We start from the raw sequence: 23,160 nt of genomic DNA, 5'->3' as shown, positions 1-23,160 counted from the left end.
CGCCTCTGTATGCGCAGTCGCACCCTTCTCGTGATCTCTCTTACACACAGAGATCAAAACCTTTACTGCAGACCAGCTGCAATTAATCTAGAAACAGTTAAAAATACTCAAGAAACCCCACCAGACCAGTTTATGAAAATCCTGATTGAGCACCATCCACGTTAGTGTGGGATGCAGCTCCTTCCCAATGAGCCTGAAACCTCACATCAGTTCAATGCACCTTTGGGTGGGGGTCTCTGACACAGAAACATGCTCTCATTCCACTGGTTGTAGAAGCTGCTGGTTCAGCAGGTGAATGGAGACAACTGAACATGCTGTAATTGTGATTTGTTGCCCTCCACCCTTCAACATTGGCACTCACCAAAGCAAACAAATGAGTCTAAGCTAAACCAGCCCAGCATCACAGAAATGTGGGCTCAAAGCACATCACTGAACTGTATGGTAACACACATGGGAGCTACCACCCTTCACCAGGAATAGAGAGCAGAGGTTAGACATGCTGCACAGGGAAGAGTTTTCCCCCTGACTTCAACAAAGATGTTCCCATACTTCTATTTCTACACCAGGAGGAAATAAAGAGGCAGAAAAGCCACCAAAGAAATGGCACATGGTAACCTCTTGCTCAATGCTTACACCTTGTGCAACTTCTGGCAGTGATTCTGCTGACCCTTCATCTCCACAATGGAAAGCTGGCAAGAGCTTGGATGAAACTAATGGAGGCTGGCAAGCAGGAGCTCTTGCCACAACCGAAGTCAAGCTCAGGCACTGTCAGCTGTCACTTGAGGTCCTGATGTCAGATGGGGTTGAACTGTGAGTGAAGCACCTTGGTTAAATGGCGTGGGCCTGACCAGCACAGGAGACATGAAGATCTGGTGGGGCTTCATACCTTTCAATCATTCAGACTAGTCTGGGGGGTCAGAGCATCTCTCAATATCCCCAGAGACCCCTCAGTGCTTCAACCCAGGACAGCCAGCAGTCAACCGGTGGTGCCACAGAGCGACTGCTGCCACTGGGGGATCTGCCTGAGGTGCCTTGAAATGCTGCAGGTCCACGTGGGCAAAACAGAGGAATCATTAACGTTCATAACGCTGCTTTTCTGCCATCAGTGTGCTTAACTGAGCCGTGCTCTTGGGTGACACCAGTTGTGATCTGGGGCTGCGCTGGCACACGGATGCCCAGGTCACCCAAACGCCTCCTTCTGCCGCCTCTTTAAATCAAAACCCGGGGGAACGGAGCGACCGTATGTTACACGTGCACGCCCTCGCCCTTCCACTGCCGCCTCCCGTCTTCCACACAACGATCTGCCGGGTGTTTATGTCACCTCCTCATGAGATGAGACGTCCCCAGCAGGGGCAGGTCCCGCCGTTTCTGTCTGTCCCACGCCACACACGCCTACACAGCTGTGCAGATCCCAAACAGAAATTATAACCTCTGCCCCGGGGTTATGGCAAGGTGGCTTTGCTGCTATGAGACCTTCAGAGCAAGCAAAACATTTCTCTGTGTTTCTGGGTAGGCACTTCAACATGCTGGATTCTGGGGAGATGCAAACTCCTCGGAGCCAAATCTGAATCACACCCTTCTCCTCTTGAGCACTGGCTGACAAGGGCTCAGCCAGGCACATTGCTCGGCTGCATGAAAGGAGCTCTCTTTTCTCAAAGCCAAGTTACTCCAAAGACTTTCTGCTTTATGAGAAAAAGACAAAGTCTAATTCATTGATCTTGATACACAAAACCGTCACGTCACTTCATAGAGCACACACCAACTGCTGAATTTAAGCCCTGCATATTCATAAAAATAAGTTAGCCCATAAATTAAATGTTCCCTTTAGCTATCACTAGTGTTGATGTGCTATAAGACGCACAAGCCCTCTGATTCATGACTAACCTACCAAAGAAGATAACATTTGCATATGATTATATTATTAAAAAAACAAAAACAAAGCCAAATGCTCCTGAACAGAAATGTGATCATCTCAGACAAAAGAGCACAGAGTGGTCCTGTGGGGACAGGGGCCACCTCGCTCTCCCTGGGGGGGTCTGCCATTCCCTCCAGGGCAGTGGGGTACATGCCAGGGACACAGGGTTCCTTGGGGATCTAGCTCCAGCCTTATGGCTTGTTCCCATAGATGAGATGCAGAGGTCACAGCCCAAATACTGAACTCTGGGGCCTTGCCATGGGGCTGCAACACATTTCAGGCACATTTCTGGAGCCCCAGCACAGCTGTGGCATGGGCACACCAAAATAAATTCTGTAAATGTATTTTCTGAGAACTCCTCACACCTGGTTGTAAAGAACAAGTAGACCTCATTGATGGTTATGGACCAAACCCCACGGATAACCCACCGTGGCACACACACATTACCAGTGCAAATTGGCATCCCTGTGTGTCACCTGGAGGAAAACACACTCAGTCTGGGGGCACAGCATGAGGAAAGGCTGTGGAGGCTGCATCCTGGTGGATGCATGGTGGATACCACACATCCACTCGGATGTCAGTAGGGAAGGGAGCAGGTCTCTGGCAGAGACAAGCCTGCTGCTGCACCATGACCCAGCTCACAGCAGAGGAAATGCAGATACTCTTTGGGTGCTCTCAGAGCCCAGGCACAGCAAACAGATGTAACTGCATGGCCAGGAATTCAGTCTCTCTTTCAAGTTAGTTTTCCAGTTCTCCTCTATGTCACAGTGACCCTCATTGTTGGGTGCCAGCCTGGGTAGATCAGGTAGGCCATGGGCTGGCTGGGATGCTCCAGGATGGGCAGTAGAGGAGCTGGAGCATGCCAAGGGGTGGACTTCCATGACTGTCCATCCAACATCCCAGCCAACTCAAGCATTAAGCTTCCTTGTTCCCCTGTCTTTTTTTTTTGAATGCAAAAGCATGATCAATAAGTTGCTGAAATAGCAAGTTTGTCTCTGAATACATAAATTTCAGAAATTGATATGAATTAATCTGCAACTAACACACTGAGTGTGGCACATTTTATCAAAAATCAGCCCTATGCTGGGCTCCTGCGCTTTCTGGGAGGTGGTGTCATTACACATACCCAGGAACATCTGCAAACCCCCGTCTTCTTTGGTGTGAGCTGAATGGAAGCATGACCTCCTGTTCCTTGCCATGAACCTTGAGTTCACACTCATATTTTACATGTTACAGGAAGCCACAGCTCACTCCAGGGGTGCTGCAAACAGAATCTCGTAAGCCAGATGCAACACTGCTTCTTAAGGCACCTGAAGGAGCTGTATTCTTCATTCAAAAGCTTACATACTAGTAGCTTAAGGTCACTTCAGCTTTTGTAAAGAGTGGGACAAAACCAGGAATGCTTATAGGGCTGGGTTGTCAGCAGGGTAGCAGAGGGATTACAAGGAACCTGTGACTCTGCCTCTTTCTGCCTTTACTGGTAGTTTTTTTGTGTGTGAACAAGTGCCATACAACAGATTGAGGCTGGTATAAAGGCCTGGGACTGTGCAAGAGCACCCCGCTGAGCCTCAGCTGTGCTTGCAATTAGCAATAGGCATGAAATGATTATTGTTGTGGTGGCTGATGGCAATCTGAAGTGACAAGTTTTATGGGGGAAGTTGTAGTAGGGATGTTCAGCAAGTTTCTGCAAACCATTAATCGAAGGCTGCAGCACAGTTTAGTCAAAGCTATTTTATGTCATTCCAAAGGTCTCACAAGGATGCTGAAAGAATATTTTTCTGCTCTCAGTGCCTTGGAATGGAGTTTTTCTAGGTCAGGGATTCTTTACTGCCCTATTTAGTGTCAAAAATACCCATTTGCCTCAAATTAGCAGAAAGCTTGTAGTTAAGGGCTAGAGATTAGGCATACAAAATTACTCAGCAGGTGACTGCTGGGTGGATTTGGGGGTTGAGAAGTCTTTAAAACTGACTACAAGACATTATATACTTCTGACAAAAGAACATAGTAATCCTACCTGCTTGCTTTAACCACTGTTGTTTGTCTATTATTATGTGCTTTAATGCTCATAAGAGCAAAACTACTGGTGATACTACTCAATTACCATAGTAACTCTCCCCTATGACCTCTCATTTCAGTACTCGCTTTCCAACCAGAACCAATCCAAGCAGGGCAAATCTATTTAAAACTGTGACACACACTGCACAAGGAGGCTCCGAACGCCGGCTGGCTCCCTCTCTTTGTCCGGGACATGGGCTTGTTTTGAAATGCTGAAAGGCAGCTTTGAAATGAACCCTTGAATTCAAGGTGTTTCAAAGATGAGGGACTGGATGCTGGGCGGCCGCCTCCGCAGCATCCCCGAGTCGGCCAGCGTGGAGTGAGGGGACCACAGAGGCAGGAAGGGAGAGAGGAAAGGGCTGAACGTGAGTCTTATTTACCAATGGAAAACTGAACCTGCTCTCAGGCAACAGCCCTCACTCAAAGTGACTTGATCAGCCAGGAAAAAAAAAAAATTAAAAAATTTACCAAGTCTGTTTCTGGCATTTGTGTCCCCATCCAAAGGGCCAGAAGCTCAGCTGGTGGAAGGCACAGTGGGGCTGTGCTGATTTACAACTGCTGACAGTAGGTGACAGGCCACAGAGCTGTGTCCATCCCCATCCAGGGTGCCTCTGAGATCAAACTGGGTCTTTGGTGTTGTCACATGCATTCAGGGCAGCCACCTCCCCTTGGCAGGTGTCCTCTCCACAGGGAAGGTACGGATGCAGCAGCACAGGGATGTGTTGTCCGGGAACCAGCCTTATGCACACAGCTCCCAGCGTTGTGGGAAGACTTGCTTGGAGGAGGGGAGCAGAGCCTGGGTGCTGCCTGCACTCCTGCCTTCACCCCCGGAGTGCCCTGTAAGCACAGCCAGCATTGTACACCAGAATTTGCTGCAGCCCAAAGGCCAGGCTGCTCCTTGGCAGTCATGGAAGGATCACTCTTGTCCCTTCAGTCTTCTGTGGCCACCAAAGTGCTCCTCTCCACCTTCCCCCAATGTTTCTTTCGCTGTTGATCCCAGGCAGTTCCAAAAACTTAGTAAAAACGGGTACATGAAGCATAGAGACCAGTGCAATTCCTATTCTTGTTTACAAAAAATAAAGAGATGTTCTCAGAAGTCCGAATGTACATGGCAGCATCTGAGATCCCAGTTTGAGAGCCTCCTAAAAAGGCCAGTTCTGACAGGGTGCTGGATGTGGATAAGCAGTGGTGGGATGGAGCGTGCCTCTTGCTCTGCTCCCAGCCAGTGCTACTGAAGTCTCCACCAGGCTGCCAGAGTTGAGCCCCAGCTATTTTTCAGGCTGTTCTGGAAACCCAGGTTTTGTCTTGCTGCAAAAGATGTGCTGTGCCCCAGGCTGACTCACAGCCAGGAGAGGGGGGGAAGAGCAGGGACAGGGCCTTGGTGACACAAATGTATCTGAAAAGCTTAAGATACATGGTGGTGGCCCTGGAGCAGGACATGGCAGAGTTGTGGTGGGCAAAGAGCCACTGGCCCTCAGGCACACACATCATCACACCATTCTGGTCCCCAGTGTCAATGAGGAGACAGGGATGGACCTTCTGCCACACGATGAAGAAGAAAGACGCATCTCTCCCATGAAAGCATAAGTTTTCTGGATGGCAGGCAAACAACTACCCATGCAGCAAACCACATCCCACACATTCATCATCTTTTCTTCCCACTACTCAACAAAATCCATCCACTGCACCGGGTATTACTCCTCAGAGCCCTGCTGATGGACTCCCCCTCCTGTGCCCTTCCCCAGGGACCAAAGAGCCACCCAAACGCAGCTCAGCATTTGGAGCTACAAGCCCTCCTCCAGCACAGAGGGCCAAACCTGCAGTGGGCTCAGGGCTGAACCCCCAGGCAAAGAGCATCTGGCTCGGTTGTGTCCCGGCCGCAGCCATGGGTGGCATCAATAATGACCCAGCAACTCATTGGATTTACACCTGTCAAGGATTTGGACCATTCCCCCAAGCCGGGCAGGGGCCAAGGCTCAGGGGATCAAGTGCACTGTTGAGTGCCTGGGTTTTCCAGAAGCAGAGAAATCAGTGTGATATTGCCCATGTTAGAGAAATGAAGTTTAGTGGCTGAGGCTCTTGGAGCACAGAGCTAACCATAAAATAAGCAATGAGTTAATATCGCAGGCATTGATCAGCTAGTCTTACAATTAATGCTTCCAATAAAAAAAAAAAGCTCCCCCTTTTATTCAACAGAATAAGAAATTAAACACTTGTGGGCTCATTCTAAAGAATGAATGAAATTGAATAAGCTACCTAGCACTTGAGATTCCCAGCGAGTGCTTGAATAGAGCAAACCTCCTGAGTTGAATGGATTGCCTTTTGGGACCAATTTGTCTCTTTTCACTCTTTATTCCTCCTTTTTTGCTGACAGATGTACAAAGGCGGAACTGCGCTGTGCAGCTTAGCTACATGCACCCACAGCAGCTGTCACTTTTGTCGAGCAAGTTAATCAAGCAAATGCCACCATATCCCACTTTCTATAAGGAACAACATGTTATAGACAGTAGTCTTGGGAGACGGGGAGGGAGGGAGAGAGACTTTATTTTAACTTCGAGTAGCTGGTATTTTTTTTTTCCCCTCTGTGTGTAAAAAAAAAAAAAAAAAAAAAAAAAAGAAGAAGGAAAAAAGAAGCAGCCAAACCTGGTAGCACAAGCTGACACTTTTGTTTTCCCGTAGAGCAAATATTTAATATGATTTTAACTCTAATTTGTACTAGAAGGAGAGCTGTCCGGTTTTAATTAAATTTAAGGGACTTAGGGAAACACGGTTAAAAAAGAAATAGAAGCTTTTTGTTTGCGTTAACGCTTGTTGATAATAATATATTGATTGTCAATTGCTAAGCCCAAAAGATTAGTGTAGTAAATACTATTATCTGAATGCCACAAGTGAAGTGCTAGCTTCCCGTCCCTGCTTTTCCCTTTGTGAGGCACTTTGAATCACTGGTTGTTATTTATACATTTTCTTTGATAAAACCAACTTGTGTGGCTGATTTTTTTTTTTTTAAACCCTGCCTCATTAAGTGCATAATAGCATTTGCGTGTGGGGCTTTCTGCTTTTTAGCCTTTCAAGCTTAAGCTTATATTCCTCTCTCACAACCATGTTTCAAAACTTGGGATGTTCACAAACAATTGGATACACACCAATATTGTATATATCAGATGCTCTCTTGCTATTGCCAAAGACTAGAAAATAACAGAACATTATCCACAAAGAGTAAATAAATAGTTATTGTCCTGCTACGCCGCCGCACGCCAGATAATAACGCTGTCCGGTCATTAAGCAGCTTTTCTATTGCACAAAATTCTTTAAGTTAGGTATGCAAAAGCCAACATCAAAAGCAGGTCTGTTGGTGTAGCTCTACGGAGCACACAAGGGCAGAGCACCGGGAGGGCTTCAGGCAGCCCTCAGTTTGCTGTTAGAAAAGTAATTCCCCCCCAGATTCACACCCTTGGGAAAGTATCTTTCAGAAAATAAACCTAAGTTATGGTAACAGATTGCAGCGTGCTAATTTAACTTCTCTGCAGGGTCTTTGGGTTGGTGTGTTCAGGAACAGTGCGCCCAAACCCGCAGTGTTTGGGATCCGTGACCCCTTTGCCAAACTGGACTCCACGCCTTCCCCTCGCCCGTACAAGTGAACCCTCTGCCAGCCGTGCTCGGCAGGGCTCTGGGTGAGCTGTCCTCACAGCAGGCAACATGACCTTCATATTCCGAATTAAACCTCTCTAGGAAAGTCCACATTAAATTCTAGAGATCTGGCAAAGTGCTAGCAATTTGATAAAAATCCCCTGAAACCTCAGGGTCTTTTTTTTTTTTTTTTAATAAAAGTTATGATTTTATTCTATCAAAGCCTCGTGAAACTGTTTCGATTCTCCCAGGTCACACTTGCACTGAGCTATTACTGAGGTAAACGGCTGCAGGTTTTTTTCCTGGGATTTTTTTTTTTACCACTATAATGCTATCACTGCAAGTACACACAGCGTGTTCTTACACATCCACCCCAGAGCTGTGATTTCTGGATGCCTTTTACTCTATTTTATATTCCTTAACCACGAAATTTCATTCTCGTTGACAATGTAGCTATACAAGGAGGTTACAAAGTCAGAGTCTTGATATTAAAATAATTTGTATTATTATTTAATAAAGTCACAGTCCCAAAGTTGCCTAATAGGGTTAAGCTGCTAGCCAGAGCGACTCATCACCTGTCTAGGATGCAAATGGCATCACCGAATTACATTATTTTTTTTCCCCTCTTCCTAAAAATAAACCCCAAAACAACTCTGAATCGCGTAAGAGCTCTGCCTTCCAGCAGGGAAGAGCATCCAGAGCGAAGGCAGCAGCGCAGACCCCGGCGTGTGGAGGTGCTGCACGCTTTTTGCAGTACATATGGCACCTGAGATCACCCACTGTTTGGGGATCTCAGCATCAGGGTGTGCTCAGGCTGCTGTGTCACCCTTAATTGGCTGGAAGTTGGACCCAGCAGGGCTCGGCAGGTCGGTGCCACAGGTGTTAATGGGAGGGAGGCACAGGGGTCCCAGTGGGTACATTGTGTGCTGGTGGAAACACACAAATTCCCTGCCCTCCAAAGGGGTACAGCCCATCCTGCACGCTCCTTGCTGCAGATCTCTCTCTGCTCTTAACCCAGAATGATTTTATTCCTTCTCGGAGAGGACAAGGAGGATCAGCATCTTTTGTGTCAGTGGGGCCAAGGTCCCCAGCAAACACACACGCCCAGGAAGCTCATCCCTAACACCCCCCACTCTTGGTGCTGCACAAACCTGTAACACCTACACGTGTTCTGTGCAGCTGCAACTCCACCTGCTGTGGTGGGTGCAGGTTTGTTTACACCACCCCTCAGTGGCTTTGCAAGTGATCCATGTGCTCTCATCACACCAGCAAAGGCTTCCCATGGCAGGGACACAGCCAGAGATGGACCTGCAATGGTACTGCTCCTTCACTGGGGGAGGAACAAATCTGCTGGGGATCTGTCTTGTACTTATTCAGGTGCTCCTGAGCTGTACATCAGGGTAGTCTGCTCTGACAGCCAGACACCAGTCTCTGCCTAGCCAAGAGCCACACACTCACACCCCTGGCAGAGGTGATGGGTGGATGTACCAATGACTCCCTGAGCCTTATCCCCAGGAAAGGATCTCATGGAAACGGTTACTGCCTCCTACAGCTGCGGATGCCCTGGTCTCAGTCAGGTTTGCTGTGAGCAAACACCGGTGCCAGATCATGCACAGACCATCTCTGAATCCAAACCAGCCACGTGCTGCTACACTCTGAGCCCTGAGCCACACGCTGGTCAGGGCTGGACAGAGGGCAGCAGGCAGAGAAACCTGTGAGGGAGACCCATGTGCAAACAGCTACTGATCCGTGGCAGGGTGCAGGAGGGATGTCGGAGCCAGTGCTCACAGTGATCTGGGAAGGAAGCCCACTGCCACTGGTTCTGGCAGCACCTCCAGCTTCTCTCTCATCCACAATGTCCTCAAACCAGGGACATCCCATACTTAAACCTGCTAGGTTTGCAGGCTGAGCACCTCAGCGGGTGCCTCCTTTCCCCTCTGAGACTGCACAGCCCCAATCCTGTTTACACACCAAGTTATACATCTCCAGAAAACGTTGCCTTTCGGGTAACAGGTAAAGCCTGTCCTGGCTACGTGCACCCCTGAGCTGGAAGACTCTGCCTTTCCAGGCTGTGTTGGCATGGAGCATCCCATGTCCCTGCACACACAGGGTTGAGTCCTTAGCACCTGGGTACAGCTCAGGTGGGCTCTGGGTGCTGGGCCCTCTCTCCTTCACTGCAGATACAGCTCAGCAAAGTGCACAGCACTCAGTGGGAACTGCCAAATTAAACCCAAAAAGCCCTACTGCTTTGCAGGATTTTGCAGACCTCGCTTTTCCTAAATGAAAGAGCCTCTGCATAAAAACCTCTGAAGGCACGCGCACACACAGAACCACTCCTGTATGGATGCTTGTTGTGAAATACTTTTTTTAACCTATAAAATATTCTCTGCTTATTTCCATTTTTCAAAAAAGAAATGAAGCTGCCATGTTAAAATCTGAGTTTCTATATAAAGCAGCCTAGTAAAATACAATATCCACACAAAGTGCTGCTATTTTTCTGTCCCGATTCCAGGGCCCTGTTAGTGCGAGGCAGCAATGGCAGAACTGGCTGCAGAGCTGCTCAATAAGATGCAATACAGCAATGCCTGCTAGGGAATACTTCCATTCCACCTGTTATCAGCTTGAACTGGAAGCTGTCACAAAGTGGGACTCGATAAACTTCAGCCTCTTTCATAGCCTTCAAATTCAAAAACAGAGTAGCTATGGGCTGCCTGGATACCTCAGTCCTGAGTGCAGGAGGGAGCAGCTCCCCTGGTATCATTCCTAGGGTTACACACCGGATGCAGCGCGCTCCCTGCCTGAGTCCTGCTAAGCATTTTTGAATGCTGATATCATACATCCAGGGCGAGGTTTAAGGGAGCACTGGGAAAGGAAAGAGCTGCAGATCAAGAGAAACGAAGTGACCTGGGACGGCTAATCCGGCACGCACCGCTGGCTGGCGCAGGCAGCGGCAGCAATTGTGTGGGGCTGGGCTGCAGGGGGAGAAAAGGAAAAGAGGGATTGAAGGCGCTGCTGGAAATCAGACAATTCGTCATTGTCCGCGCAGGGGCCGCTGGCTCACCCCTGTGCGCACCGCGAGTTTCTTTGGGCAAAGGCCCTTTGCAGAGCCCGCAGGGAGGGAGCAAAGCCGCCGGCAGCGGGGGCTCGGCCCCGCCGCAGCCGTGCCCCGCGGGCTGCGGGGTCAGCCCCGCACACCTGCGCGCATCCCAAATCCCGGCCCTTCCCACGCCCCGCGCACCCCCGGACGCAGCTGGGACCCGCGTGGGCTGGGGTTCACGAGCAACACCCGCTCCTCCAAGCTCTCCTCCCCGATGACCCACAGGACTGGAGCCCCAGTCAGCTACGGCTTCTTAAAGGAAGCTGGAAGGCAGCTCCAGCTCGGAGGGCACTGTGTAACTCTTACACAGTTATAAATGTGCAGAGAGCGCCTGGTCAGGGAGCAGAGAGGCTGCTCAGAAAAAGGCTCTCTCTGGATGGAGGATGTCATGCTCCCTCTTCCCCAAAACCTCCTTGGCCACTCACGTCTACCAGGAAATAAAATGATCTTTCACTCAGGGCTGCCCCCAAAACACAAATCTCTGACGCTCAAAAGCACGGTGCGGATGATGTTAGCAAGCCTATGTTGACCTTAACGTAACAGAGCAATCAGTCTGCCTTCTTAGAATGATTAATGGAAAATCTCCTCTGGAAAAGAAATCAAATTAACTGTCTTCAACCAAATGTCTACTGGAACATGAAAAGCTGTTCTGATAAAGACATTTAGGAGGGAAAAAAACCCCTTACAAGCATGTAAAATCCAGTGACAGATCTAGGACTTATTTTATTAAGACTCTCCCTAAAATAAATTAAATGGAGCCTACTTAGATGAGCACTTCAGAAAAGAAGCCTTGCTGAGGGGAAGCCAGGGAGGAGGGAGGCCACATGCCAGTGCATGCTTGGAGCCGTGTGAAGTTCATGGATGGGAGTATAACAGGATGAGGAGCAGTGTCCATGCTAAGCTCCTTTCTCTGTTCCTATGTGGCTCCAAGAGGGCACATGGGGAGAAAAAGAGGCTGCAGAAGGACAGTGCACTCTATGCCCCCTCAGAACAAGGATAATTTGCCCCCTAGAAGATATACTAATAATTGCCATCACAATTTAATTTTTTTTACCAGCAAAGGTCTCTGCTGTTGCATCAGTTCCAGGTCTGGGTCTGATCCCTGCTGAGCCAGCCAAGGGCAGTGAAAGCTGCGTGGCTCCGGCTCCTCCAAAGATGCACAGGGAGGGAAAAGCAAGCTGCACTTCCTCAAGATCAATCTGCCTAATTGTCTTCATTTCACAACTCACTCGGGAGGGGGGAAGAGGGAAAAAAAAAGAAAAGCAAAAAACAACGCAGAAGAAATAGCTCCGTGGAGGCCATATCAGGATGGGAGTGGGAGAGAGTTAGTGCCCTAATGAGCAGTCTTGCTGCGTAGGAGGGAAACAGGTTGTTGTCTGTCTAAGAGAGAGCGGTGAGTGCGGCTACAAGCAGATACGAGATGGGAGCCCGGCGCACAGCCTGATATCCGTTCTTCCCCTGATCCTGCAACCCGTCCTCCTGTGAGTAATTCTAACTCACAGTGAGTAGCTCCACTGACTCACGACCAGGCTTTTGAGTTCGAGGAGGAGAAGGGAGGGTGAGAAGGGCTCTCTTCTGGCATTTGATTGTGCCACGCAAGGCTTGTGTTCCGGCAAGAAATGCCATGATCCTGCAAGCATGCCTTGAAGGAGCTGCCAAAATTCAAGTGGGTAACCCTGCTGAGGGCAAAAGCTTTGATTTTAAGACTAAGCTAATGCTTCAGTGTCTGCAGAGGTCTTGCTGAGTTAACCGATCTAGCTGCGTTTTGTATTTTTTCAATATACTCAGGTGTGATATCAGGCTCCAAATTTGTAGGTACTGAGACATATGCTGAGCTGCCTGTGGATCCTGCAGTAAACCAGTGACAAGTACTCACTCAGGCTCCTGGAAATTTGCATAAGGATTTTGCTGAAGTCTGAGACTCACACAGTGTTATTACTCATTATGATATTGAGAAGTCAGTCACCAGCAAGGGTTTTGAAAACATGAGGACAGTCCTGCACTGTATCTTCAGGCCCTGCACTCCTGCTGGGCTCCTGGCTGAGGGAAGGAAATCCATCAAAATCCACCAGATGCAACATCAGCCTTGGGATATCACTGGGGCTTCCTAAAAACCCAACCGGGCTGATCCTGAAGGATGGAACTTGGTGTTGGAGTCTCAGCCAAGGGCTTGTGCCTCCCCGAAGGTGGTGGGAAGGAGATGTTGGCTCCTCTAGCTGATGAGCCATGGATTCTCCTTTGCTGGTGGAAGTGGACCTGGGGTGACTGTTCCTCTGCACCAAGGACAGCACAGAGCAGAGCAAACCCTGGTCTCTCCACTGCGCTCCCTGGACCCTGCTGGTCCCATCCTGCCACCAAGACTAAAAGCCATCTCCGTCTTGCAGGGAAGAGCGGGCTCGCTTCTCATTTCAGGAGAAAATACTCCGTCTGGTATCGCGGCTGTGACACAGACCGAGGGAGCTGAACACTCACAGTGACAGTGAAATGGTAGAACAGCCTTCTGCAAAAAGCACGGTGGCTGCTGCCACCTCGGTGGGCTGTATCACTGCGTGATTAAGTTCTTACCAGACTTTTTGGTAAAGGCAACCTTCCTGATCTGATAACTGCCAAGGACAAGCCAAATACGCGGGGTCAATCTATGCACACTTAATCCCCAGAAGGCAGATTAAGTGTATAATTGACCCATATAATCCATGTATCATCTCCAGTGAAATGTTTTCTATGTCCGGTTTAGGCAGACATGAGGCCCATAAGACAGCGATCAGAGACACAGAATTACCATTGCAGTGGATTTCATCAAAGTTAGAGATGGCTTTTTAATCACTGATCTCAGAGACTGCTAGATTTAAGCAGATGAACTAGCACTAAGCACATCTGTTTTAATCCTTATCTTCTACTCAGGCTGGTGTCTTCAAGAAGTACAAGGAGGAAAAAAATAAATAAATTTTTTTTTTTTAGGTCCTCGCAATCTTAGGAGCTTCTCTTGGTGTTTTGATCTCATATCAAAAGCATGTTTTTGTTTTTTTCGGTAAGATATTGAATTAATCATCAGAGACAAAAATGCCATCTGCGCTATTTAGGGACTGCATCAGGATGCTGGAATTTGCAGATCTCGGGGAGCTCACTCAGTGTTCAGTAGCCTTTTGTGTACGTGTTACTCGGTGTGGCTGGGGAGGAAACAGTCTCCCTATGTTTTACATTAGTGTTTACCAATTTATGAGGAAGAAAGGGTTGGCATTCACACAACCTAGTAGTCAATCATAGACTTTCTGGATCACATATGTTCTGATGGGTTGAAACCTCTACTGTGAGTATCTAAGGGTGTGTGTAAAGATATATACAAATACACAGATCTATAAATAAATCCCACCAAAGGGCACAACCCTTACAAGTAAAACTCCCACTGCCTTCAGATTTATAAACTCTGATCCTATGAAATTCCTATGAGTGACCTGAGACAAAGGGGGCCTGAATTTTGCAGGACTGGTCAGAAGACTCAAGATCACTCTGAAGATATTTTTCCATGTTTAAGATACACCCACCTGCTTCTGCCTCATTGTTCCTATAAACAGTGCCATTCTGCACATCAACTCTGCCCCCTTTCTGGGGAGAAAGTGTTAAAATTTTACTTTCTATCAGGCACTACACAGAGTTTGTGATCCTTCTGCATTGTGTACAAAGTATCACAGGGTTTAAATCCTGAAGCACAGGAACGCGGGGAGGGGATGCTACGATGCTATTCTGAAACTCTTCTGTTACCATTGCTCTCTACCAACGGGCCCTATTACAGTGTTTTAGCTTTAAATGTTATCAAATTAGTGAGCCAGACCAAGTAAATAAGTCATGTTACTCTGCAGTAAACAGCACTGCCAAAAAGCTAGTTAGGTTTTGATTACCAGCAGAACTCCACAATCAATCTGTTCATTCAATGATCCCAAGAATACAGATTTTTAAAATTAAGATGACTCTATTTCGGGGCGGGGGGGGAACCCCACCCTGACTAATTTGCAGAATTAAGAGGATTAACACATAGGCCACACAGAAATATGACAATAATCTTCCATAAACACCAGTATCTCCCAAAGAGCAGAGCCCTTTTCTGCAGGTGTGAGCAGGGCAGGCAGTGCAGGGGAAGAGAGATGGTTTCTGAGCTAAGAAATCATGGCAAATGCCAAGAAAAGACATATTAACCCAGCTTCTGTGGGGACATAACACACTCTGCAGCCTCTACTCTGGGAAGGAAACAAAGGGGGAATAAATGGAAGCACAGGGCAGGATTGCACAGAAGTGTGGGGATTAGAAATATCCCGTGAGAGCTCAAACCCCACAGAACATATGACAGACAACCTTGTCCTGTGCACCTCTGCTCCAGCACTGCTCAGGACTGCGCAGAAAGGGGATGTAGCCCCAGCCTACGAGTGTCTCCAGTGTGACCCCACTGGGCACAGAAGACCTGCCTGCAGGAAGGTTTAAGCTGTTTACTGCCACTGCTGCACCTATCATTATACAACACCTTAAACTGGACTGAGCTTTGGCTGGGGTAAGCCAGCACTGCTGCACTAAGCCAGAGGAGGAGCCAGCCTCGAAAGCGTTAATAATCTCATTGCCTGAAAAAATTCTGCAGCTAAGAGGATTGCTCCCCTGCCACACTGGGGGAAGAGTGAACAAAATCAGGTCCAACTCTAACTCAACATCATAAATACCATTTTTGATTATTCCCCTTCTCTTTCATATTAAAAAGGTTGTTAGTACCTGAAATGTCCTTGGAAAATATAACCAAAGAATCTTAAAGACCCCACGGCTGTGGTGCTTTGCTGGGTTAGGTGAGAAGGGCAAAGGGCTGCAGGGCTGTGTCTGAGCTCAGGACAAGAGAGTTAAGCATTTGCTCCTGTCCTTACCCAAACATGGGTGAACACAGCACCAATTTAAATGGGGTCTGGGCTCTGGTGAACCCCATGTACTCATAAACCTGCTTCTACTGACCCACCAGGAGCACCTCAGCCATGATGGGAGCTGACCACAGGAGCAACCAGCTCCTTCAGATGCAACCTGTCAAAGATGATACACAGCCACTCCACACACAGTTCCAATTTTCGGGTGACCAGGGCTTGGCACACCCCACTCCCTCCTCGTGAAGCAGCAGCCCCGCAGCTCGTCCCGCCCGCGGGCGCACACGGACGCCAGACACATGCGAACATGCCAATGGCATCGGGTCCCAACGCCACCCCACTGGTGTGGGGAACACGGATGGCAACAGGGATGGGAACATGAATGGGAAAAGGAATGGGAACAGCTCCCACATGCTGCAAGTCCCACCTTCAGCCAGTGTGGGTCAAAACAGGCAGAGCAATGTAAAAACACTACCCTTGATTATTTAATTCCACATGGACCAGGGAGACTTGAGGAGAGCAGGAAGGGAAAGAAAGGTTTTGCGCTTTTTGCTTTCCACCAAGAGAGCTGCTCTTTTTTTTTTTTTTCATGTCAACTGTTAATTTGTTTAAAACAAAAATACAGCTTCGTAAAACCAAATACGAGTGGATCAAACTGAAATCAATATTTGTGTTAATTACAGCCTTTTGAAAATTGGAAATAATGGCCCAAAGGGTACAAACACACCAACTGTGAATCATAGGGAAAGGATGAGGGAAAAGGCAGTGTGGGCATTGAAAAGAACAGTCCAGATGAGCTCTGGAAATTTAGCTGCTCGTGGAATAAATTTCAACACAAACGAGCAATGCACTCGCAGGCCCGCTGCAGATGGAAGCGACAGTCTTTTGTTTTATGTTTTGTTTTTTCTCCCCATGCCTGCTTGATGGGTGATTTGCGTCTGGTGCTTGCGCTGCAAACTCTCCCCGGAGCGAGCACTGCTGTGCTCCGTGCATGAATGAGGCATTCTCAGTGGATATGGGTCATGCTAGTAGATGTACACAGTAAGATTATTTGACTCTAATTCATGCCACTTGATATAATGTGATAAAACATTTGACATGAGAGATAAGTTCCATTTTAATCCAGCAAGTTATGGGGGAAAGAAAGAGTGGGAATTGTAAAGGAGGAAGAGGTTTCTAAGGGACAGGTAATGCGCAGAAAGAGAGGTATCGAGTGAAGGAGGAGGTTGGCTGGGGAAAAAGCAGCTCTTCCTGAACACTGAGGAAGCAAAAGAGCGAGTAAGGAAAGCAAGGAAGGTTGTTAAGAGTTCCAGAGCCGGAAGACTGAGAAATGGCATTGCTGAGAAATGGAAGGAAGGACAGTAGGGACAGAAGCTGTTTCAAACAGAAATTGAGATATGGACAAATACCCTCGAGAGACTGAAACACTAATGCTACAGGCTGGCTGTCAACAGAAAACCTTCAAGGACACAAAGGCTGTAAACGCAACAAGAGCAACAGAAACAGAGATACTGTTAACAAGCATTCAAACCCAAAACAAATGGGCATCACAGATCACTGTTCTCTCACAGTCCAATGAATTTATCTTATTCAACAGAAAATTAGCTGTGATCATATGGGTCAGTTCCTACCACGCCATCTTCATTAAGGAGACCATGTCTCAAATTTACCTTTGGTGTCAGATACATTATGATCCTCCTGCAATACCAAAGTCCATTCCTAATTAGCTCTGTTTTGATTAGCTTTTAAAATTAAAATTTAGTATGCTTAATTTGCTGTCAGTTTGGAGTGCTTGTCAATGAAACAATGCAAAATGTGCAGAAGAGATGGCCCTTAGCAAATGCTACTGCCAAAAAAAGGCTCAAATTTTAACAGTGAGAACAATGACTGAGATGTTCTGCTACAGAGAGATTTTCCACAAGCTTAAACATAATAAAGAGCTCTCTTAGAAGATGCTGTTCCCTTAAAATCCACACACAGACAGACTAAGACACAGTAGACTAGAGTAGAGATTTAAAGCAGGCAGAGAGCAGATACGAGCCTTAGTCAGAAAGAAAGGAAAGATTTATTTATTTTTTAAAGCTATAACCAATAAATTTTCTCAAAATGTGACTTATCCTCCTGTCTTATTTTGTCACATTTTGGGTCTCTCCTGCTTGGTGTCCAAGGAGGAGAAGGCATTTACTTACATCAAATAACCTTTCTATATACATCTCCTCATTGACCTTATCACGCAGGACATCCTGAGAGTGGCGGACAAATGTCACATAGGCATCAGCAACATCCATTCCTGGCTTCTGCATGGAGGAGAGAAGAAGAGAGAGAGAGAAAAACATGAATAGCGACGCAGGGGGCAGCTCCTCTGTGTAGCCTCGTCGCTGCTTTTCCTTCTCCTCCATCTCCTGCTGTCCTCCTGCAGTTTGCCCTTTCCTTACCTGATGGACACTGAGTCCTGCTGCTTTGTGCCCTGTGCCCAGCAAAATACCACGTGCAGCACAGGATCATGCACAGACATTTCTCTTCTCTTGCCTAGGGTGCAGGTGGTCAGAGGAATAAAGCTCTTCCTCAACATACTGATGCTGAGAAGTGTCTTACTACCTTTGGTGCTGTCAACCTACTGAGTGAACCTGCAAGATGGGCTGGGGATTTGTTGTTTTCTTGTGTCATCTTCTCTGCAAAAGCCCTATGGTTTCTTAAAGCAGAGAGCAAACAGCCAGAGCTGAGGTCTTGCTGCTTCTTCTGCGGTGTGAGGATGTGTGCAGCAAGCAGCTGGTGTTGCAGGAGGTGTTCCAAAATCACCCTTCTTTTGGTGTTTATAACCCTGACTTTACCTCAAACTTAGTGCTACTTTTAATATTAAATTGGGTAAATGGTAAGTCAGAGAGTGTATGTCTATAGGAATGTTTAAGCTGCTGCTAAAGTGTAGGACATCTGTGCTGGCGCATCTCTACAGCTCTCTGCAGAATTCAACTGATTTTAAAGAGTAACCTACAAGCACCCAAGGTTTTGGGGATAACAGCAGTCCTTTAAAGAAAATGAGAACTGAAGCAGGTGGATGTAAAAATACTTTCAAAAAAATCCTCTCTGAGTTCACATTCCTTGATACATTGGATTCAAACTTACCTCAAAGGAAACCCATTAAAATACGGTAACACGAGTCATTACAAGAGCTGCCACAAAATATTAAATTTCCATAGCACATTGTAAGTTTGTTAATAACTAGTGTCATTAGTTTCCATTACTGTGATTTACCTCAGATCACAGAGTATCATTTCTCTGCAAGATACGATTGTCAGCCACTGTAAATTGAAGTTAGTTAACACATCTGTGTAATTTCCAGGGTGAAAATGAGGACAGTTTGGAAAACAGTAGGAAGGAAGTTTTTTAATACAAAGCAAACAATTATCAAGCAAAGGGCCAGTGCTTGGCCCTTGGGGAGGCAGTGACATTTCTTAACACCTACTGCAACAATGACAAGGTATTAATTTGAAAAACAATGAGGACAACACAAATGTGGCAGTAGTCAAGTGTTACACTTTCAAGCAATTTTCAGTCTGCCGATTGTGCCCATTCCAAGAGGGCAGTAGATGGATTGGTTTGTACCCAGACAATTGCAACAACATTTCTGGAATGAGATTTAAGTAATGGTTTTCTATTTGATATGAGGATTTCCCCTCTGTCCTCTAGTCAAACAGGTTTTTCTTTCTCCTTGCCCTGGAAAGGCAGTGGCTTGTGAACCATGGGGTGGCCTCCACACAGGTTTGGATGCTGTGTGGGGCTGGTGGTTGATTTCATTAAAAAGACTGAGGCTGTCAAGGAAGCCATTGTAATGTGGCTTCGTTTCCAGGGGGAGGTGGGGAAACAGCCAAAAAATCGCTCAGATGAATGATTTCTGCTCTGTTTTACACAAAGAACTGGAGCATCTCTCTGGCTCTGAGGATCGGAGCAGACTCCACTCCTCCTGCTGCTGACTTCACAAAGGTGTCCCAGGTACAATGCTTTTGGAAAAGCTTGAAAGGGTTACACAGTGTTTTACTGAGACCACTTCCTTGAAGGTGCTTTACTTCCCAGGAACACAGAGGCCTCAGAGAAGACCATGCTTTGCTCTAGAAGTTACTTACTGTTCTGTGCTCAAATTTCTGATGACTAAGTATTTAAAGATGCACTCAAACAACTAGGAATTTCAACTGAAGGATCTCCACATTTTTTAAGGCAAGAAATAAATTCTTAGTTTTTCTTCCCAGTGCTGTAAATATCTTGTTTCTATTACTCCAGGATGCCAGTCTCTGCATCTGAGGTATTTTAAACCAGGTGACACCTCTTACTGTTCAAGAGTTTGTTTTTTCCATGCTGGGCTCAAAATATGATAATTTTGTAGGCAAGGTTTATCTTGGACTAAAGGGATGGAAACACAAATGCAGATGATGTGGTCCAAGTTGTCTGATAAATTTATCATGTTGTCATATGAGAGCATGTAGAGCAGTCCATCCACATTAAATATACATACATTATACATGCAGGTCACGAAACTCAACTGAGTTATTCTAGATTTCCACTGTCCAGTCTAACTGGATGCAGGAACTGGTGTGGTATATTAAGATCTTATCTTTTTTAATTTGCAATTGCTCAGGATCTCTCTGCCTGTAAATGTTACAGTAACCCCTTATTCCAGCCAACATTCATATATTACACTTCAACTTAATTTAAATGTAAATTTCTGGCAACTTAAGTGCTCTGTCTAAGAACGTTAAGGGCTCTTTTCCTTATGAATCAAGGTCTAATTAGAGGAGATCATGTACAGTTTTCCTATACCAATTACAGAAAAATGGAAAAAATTATTTTCATTAACAATTTCCCAAACACATGTTGCTAGCTCATCACCATTTCCCCAAAGTAATAAAAAAGTCATTTTCTGAAAGAGTAAAATAAACCAACAATTAGAAGAACAAAAATAAAATAGATTAGCTAATGTGTTAGATGTGTGTTGGCTCAGTTCTAACATGTCTGGACCTTTTTGTTTGGAAATTATACTGTATTTGTACAAGTCCAGATGAAGAATTAACAGAATGTACTGCTCCCATTTTTTTTAAATGTGATTCAAGCCAATTGCATAAATATGGTACCTTTTTGACACCATCTGCAAATTATTGCCTAAACAGCCTCATAGGTCTCCATAAGAGGGTAACTGCTCATTATTAACTTCATGGAGATATTGTTTCCAGTTCAAATGTTAGAAATGTGAAGGCCCATGGTTCAGTCTTGGCTGCTAATGCATAATGTGGGTTGCTACACATGCCATAAACCAAAGCACGATGCAAATTACTATGACAGAAGTTGTTTAAATTGTGCTTACGGGTACATCCACGTATTTGGAAGCAGCCTTCACCTGTAAAAGGAACAAGAAGACAGTTTACACCATTAGTAACTTCTCAGGTCTTTTCTTTTTTTTCTTTAAATATCTCTTAGACCTTGCCCAGCCAAGACTTGGGACAATGTAATTCTGAGAAGGTTGAAAAGAGTGATAAAACTAACTTTCCTGTCTAAAAGGGTGGTATTTTTGTTGTCATGGGGTTTTTTTGTTGTGTTTTTTTTTTTTTTTTTTTTTTGAGAGGTAACTTTACTGCTGCTAAAGCTCTAATAGCAACAGATGATAGTGTGGGAGTTGTGCTTCTCCCTCTTCTACTTCAGTGAGCGGGGGAAGACGGGGTTCATAAGTAGACATCGTTATTTTCTTTGGAGGCCTCGCTCTCCACCTGGTGCCACGTGCCTCCCAAGGCAGTGCATGTCTCTCCTGTCAGGAGCTGGGGATTTTGGGAACTTCCCTGGCACTGGGAGCATTACGGTATAGTGAGGCTGGCAGGGGCCTGCACCAAGACACAAGAAAGCACCCGAAGGACCCTCATTTTGCCCTCTTCCCATTGTCCTGCTCATGGTGTGCTTCCCCCAGCTGTGCAGGCTGCAGCCAGGGACATTGTCAGGGCAAGGTTGGATGGGGCTTGGAGCAACCTGGTCTAGTGGAAGGTGTCCCTGCCCACGGCAGGAGGGTTCCAACTAGATGATTTTTGAGGTCTCTTCCAACCCAAACTGTGATGCTCTGTTAGGCTGAGAATTTTCAGAGAGGTCTTGCAGTTCTTCCCTCACATCAATTCAAACAAAAAATGATTATTTTTTCCCTTTTTGCTGGCTCTGATGCTGACAGGAGCTCACAGACCATGTTGGGGCACTGTGCTCATTCCATGCTACACTGAAGTGCCCCAAAGCTCTTCTGCTTCCCAGACCCTGAACAACTAAATAATTTTTTCCATGATTTCCCCCCCCCTTTTAAAAAGACACTATTCAACTGGGGGTATCAGAGGTGGACATTGCAGTCTGTGGTGTCCTCACAAGTTGGTGGGAGCTGTAAGACCCCAGATGTACTTTGTCTGTGGTTTGCCATGCAGCAGGGTGCAGGCACGGGAGGTGGGGTGGCCCCGACGTCAGGGCCAACTCTTCCAACTGAGCAGTGCCCAGCTGGCCACAGAGACCTTTTTCCCACTGTAGCATAAGGCACCGTGTCTAGAAAGAGTATGGCTGGGATTTTCCACAACACTTCTGCTTTTAATTAGGGTAAGCGTTGCCGGCCATCTTTGTTTGGGTGTAAAAGCTCACCTGCTTTTAAATATTTCTAAAGCTACCATTAAAACAGCCTAAATATAACACGCACACAGTTGCATCTTGGGATGAATAAATTATGTGTCCCGAATGAGAGAATGAATGTATGTGTGAGACAGAATGTGAGAGTGGGTGGAAGCACTCATATGGTGTGTGTGGGGGGTGCATAATTAAGCACAATGAGGCGATACAAAAGACCAGACTGGTGGTAATTGCCGAGGTGAACGCTGCAAGTATTGGCAGCGCCCGGGCTGCCGAGCCGGGGGGCAAGAACAGAGGGAAGGGCAGGAGGAGGGCACCGAGCGCCTGCTGCCGTGGTGAGACCCGGGGTCTGCTGCCGGAGGGGGACGGGGCACGTCCCAGCACGGAGTTTATGAAGGAGGTAACAAAATCAGCACCAAGCCCTTGCTCTCAGCGAAGACTTGTCTCCAGGTATTCCTGTTTCCAGCCAGCTGTCTGGACACCTCACCCTTTCACTACACTCATCCCCACAACTTTCTCGGGAGGTAGCGAAGCGCTATCGCTTGCTCCTGCGGAGTGGGAGCTGAGGAGCCCCAGCCTCCGTGAGTGAAGGCAGCTGGAGCCCATCCAATGGCTTCATCTCCAGAGGAGCAGGCAGTCATGGCACACCTGCACTGGTGTGGAGCAGCCACAGGCAGGGCTGCCCATGCGAGCACCAAACCAGCAGTTTGTCCAAGCAGCGAAGCCAAATGACAGGAGGAAAGCTTGGAAAATGATGTGGCCTGAAAGCCCGCAGAATTCAAGCTGGGGTCCACGCTCAAGGCTGCACTGTGCCATGCACCTGTACCTTCAAATACCACGCAGTGCATGAAGTGAGGCAGTGGCAAACCTGCTATCTGAGTGCAGATTTGCACTCTTGGGTCCAGCTTAGCGCCACTGTTTTAAACTACCTTCTCCAAAGCCAA

General features: G+C 46.9%; 1 protein-coding gene across 20 annotated transcripts in view; it reads right to left on the bottom strand.

Moving 5' to 3' along the window:
* CADPS (calcium dependent secretion activator) overlaps positions 1 to 23,160 on the bottom strand; it is a 210,835-nt gene that overhangs the window by 4,013 nt on the left and 183,662 nt on the right. For all 20 annotated transcript variants that reach the window (XM_025894702.2, XM_025894687.2, XM_025894706.2 and 17 more), the window contains 2 exons: positions 20,937 to 20,969; positions 17,773 to 17,880 (listed from right to left, as the gene is read on the bottom strand). In XM_025894702.2, the coding sequence (XP_025750487.1) occupies positions 17,773 to 17,880; positions 20,937 to 20,969 (141 nt within the window). The remainder of the gene's footprint in view (positions 1 to 17,772; positions 17,881 to 20,936; positions 20,970 to 23,160) is intronic.

The sequence above is a fragment of the Manacus vitellinus genome, unplaced genomic scaffold (assembly GCF_001715985.3).
Source record: "Manacus vitellinus isolate BGI_N305 unplaced genomic scaffold, ASM171598v3 scaffold_14_pilon, whole genome shotgun sequence".
Lineage (NCBI taxonomy): Eukaryota > Metazoa > Chordata > Aves > Passeriformes > Pipridae > Manacus > Manacus vitellinus.
The sequence above is the reverse complement of the archived record's forward strand: the minus strand, read 5'-3'. Positions and strand labels throughout refer to the sequence as shown.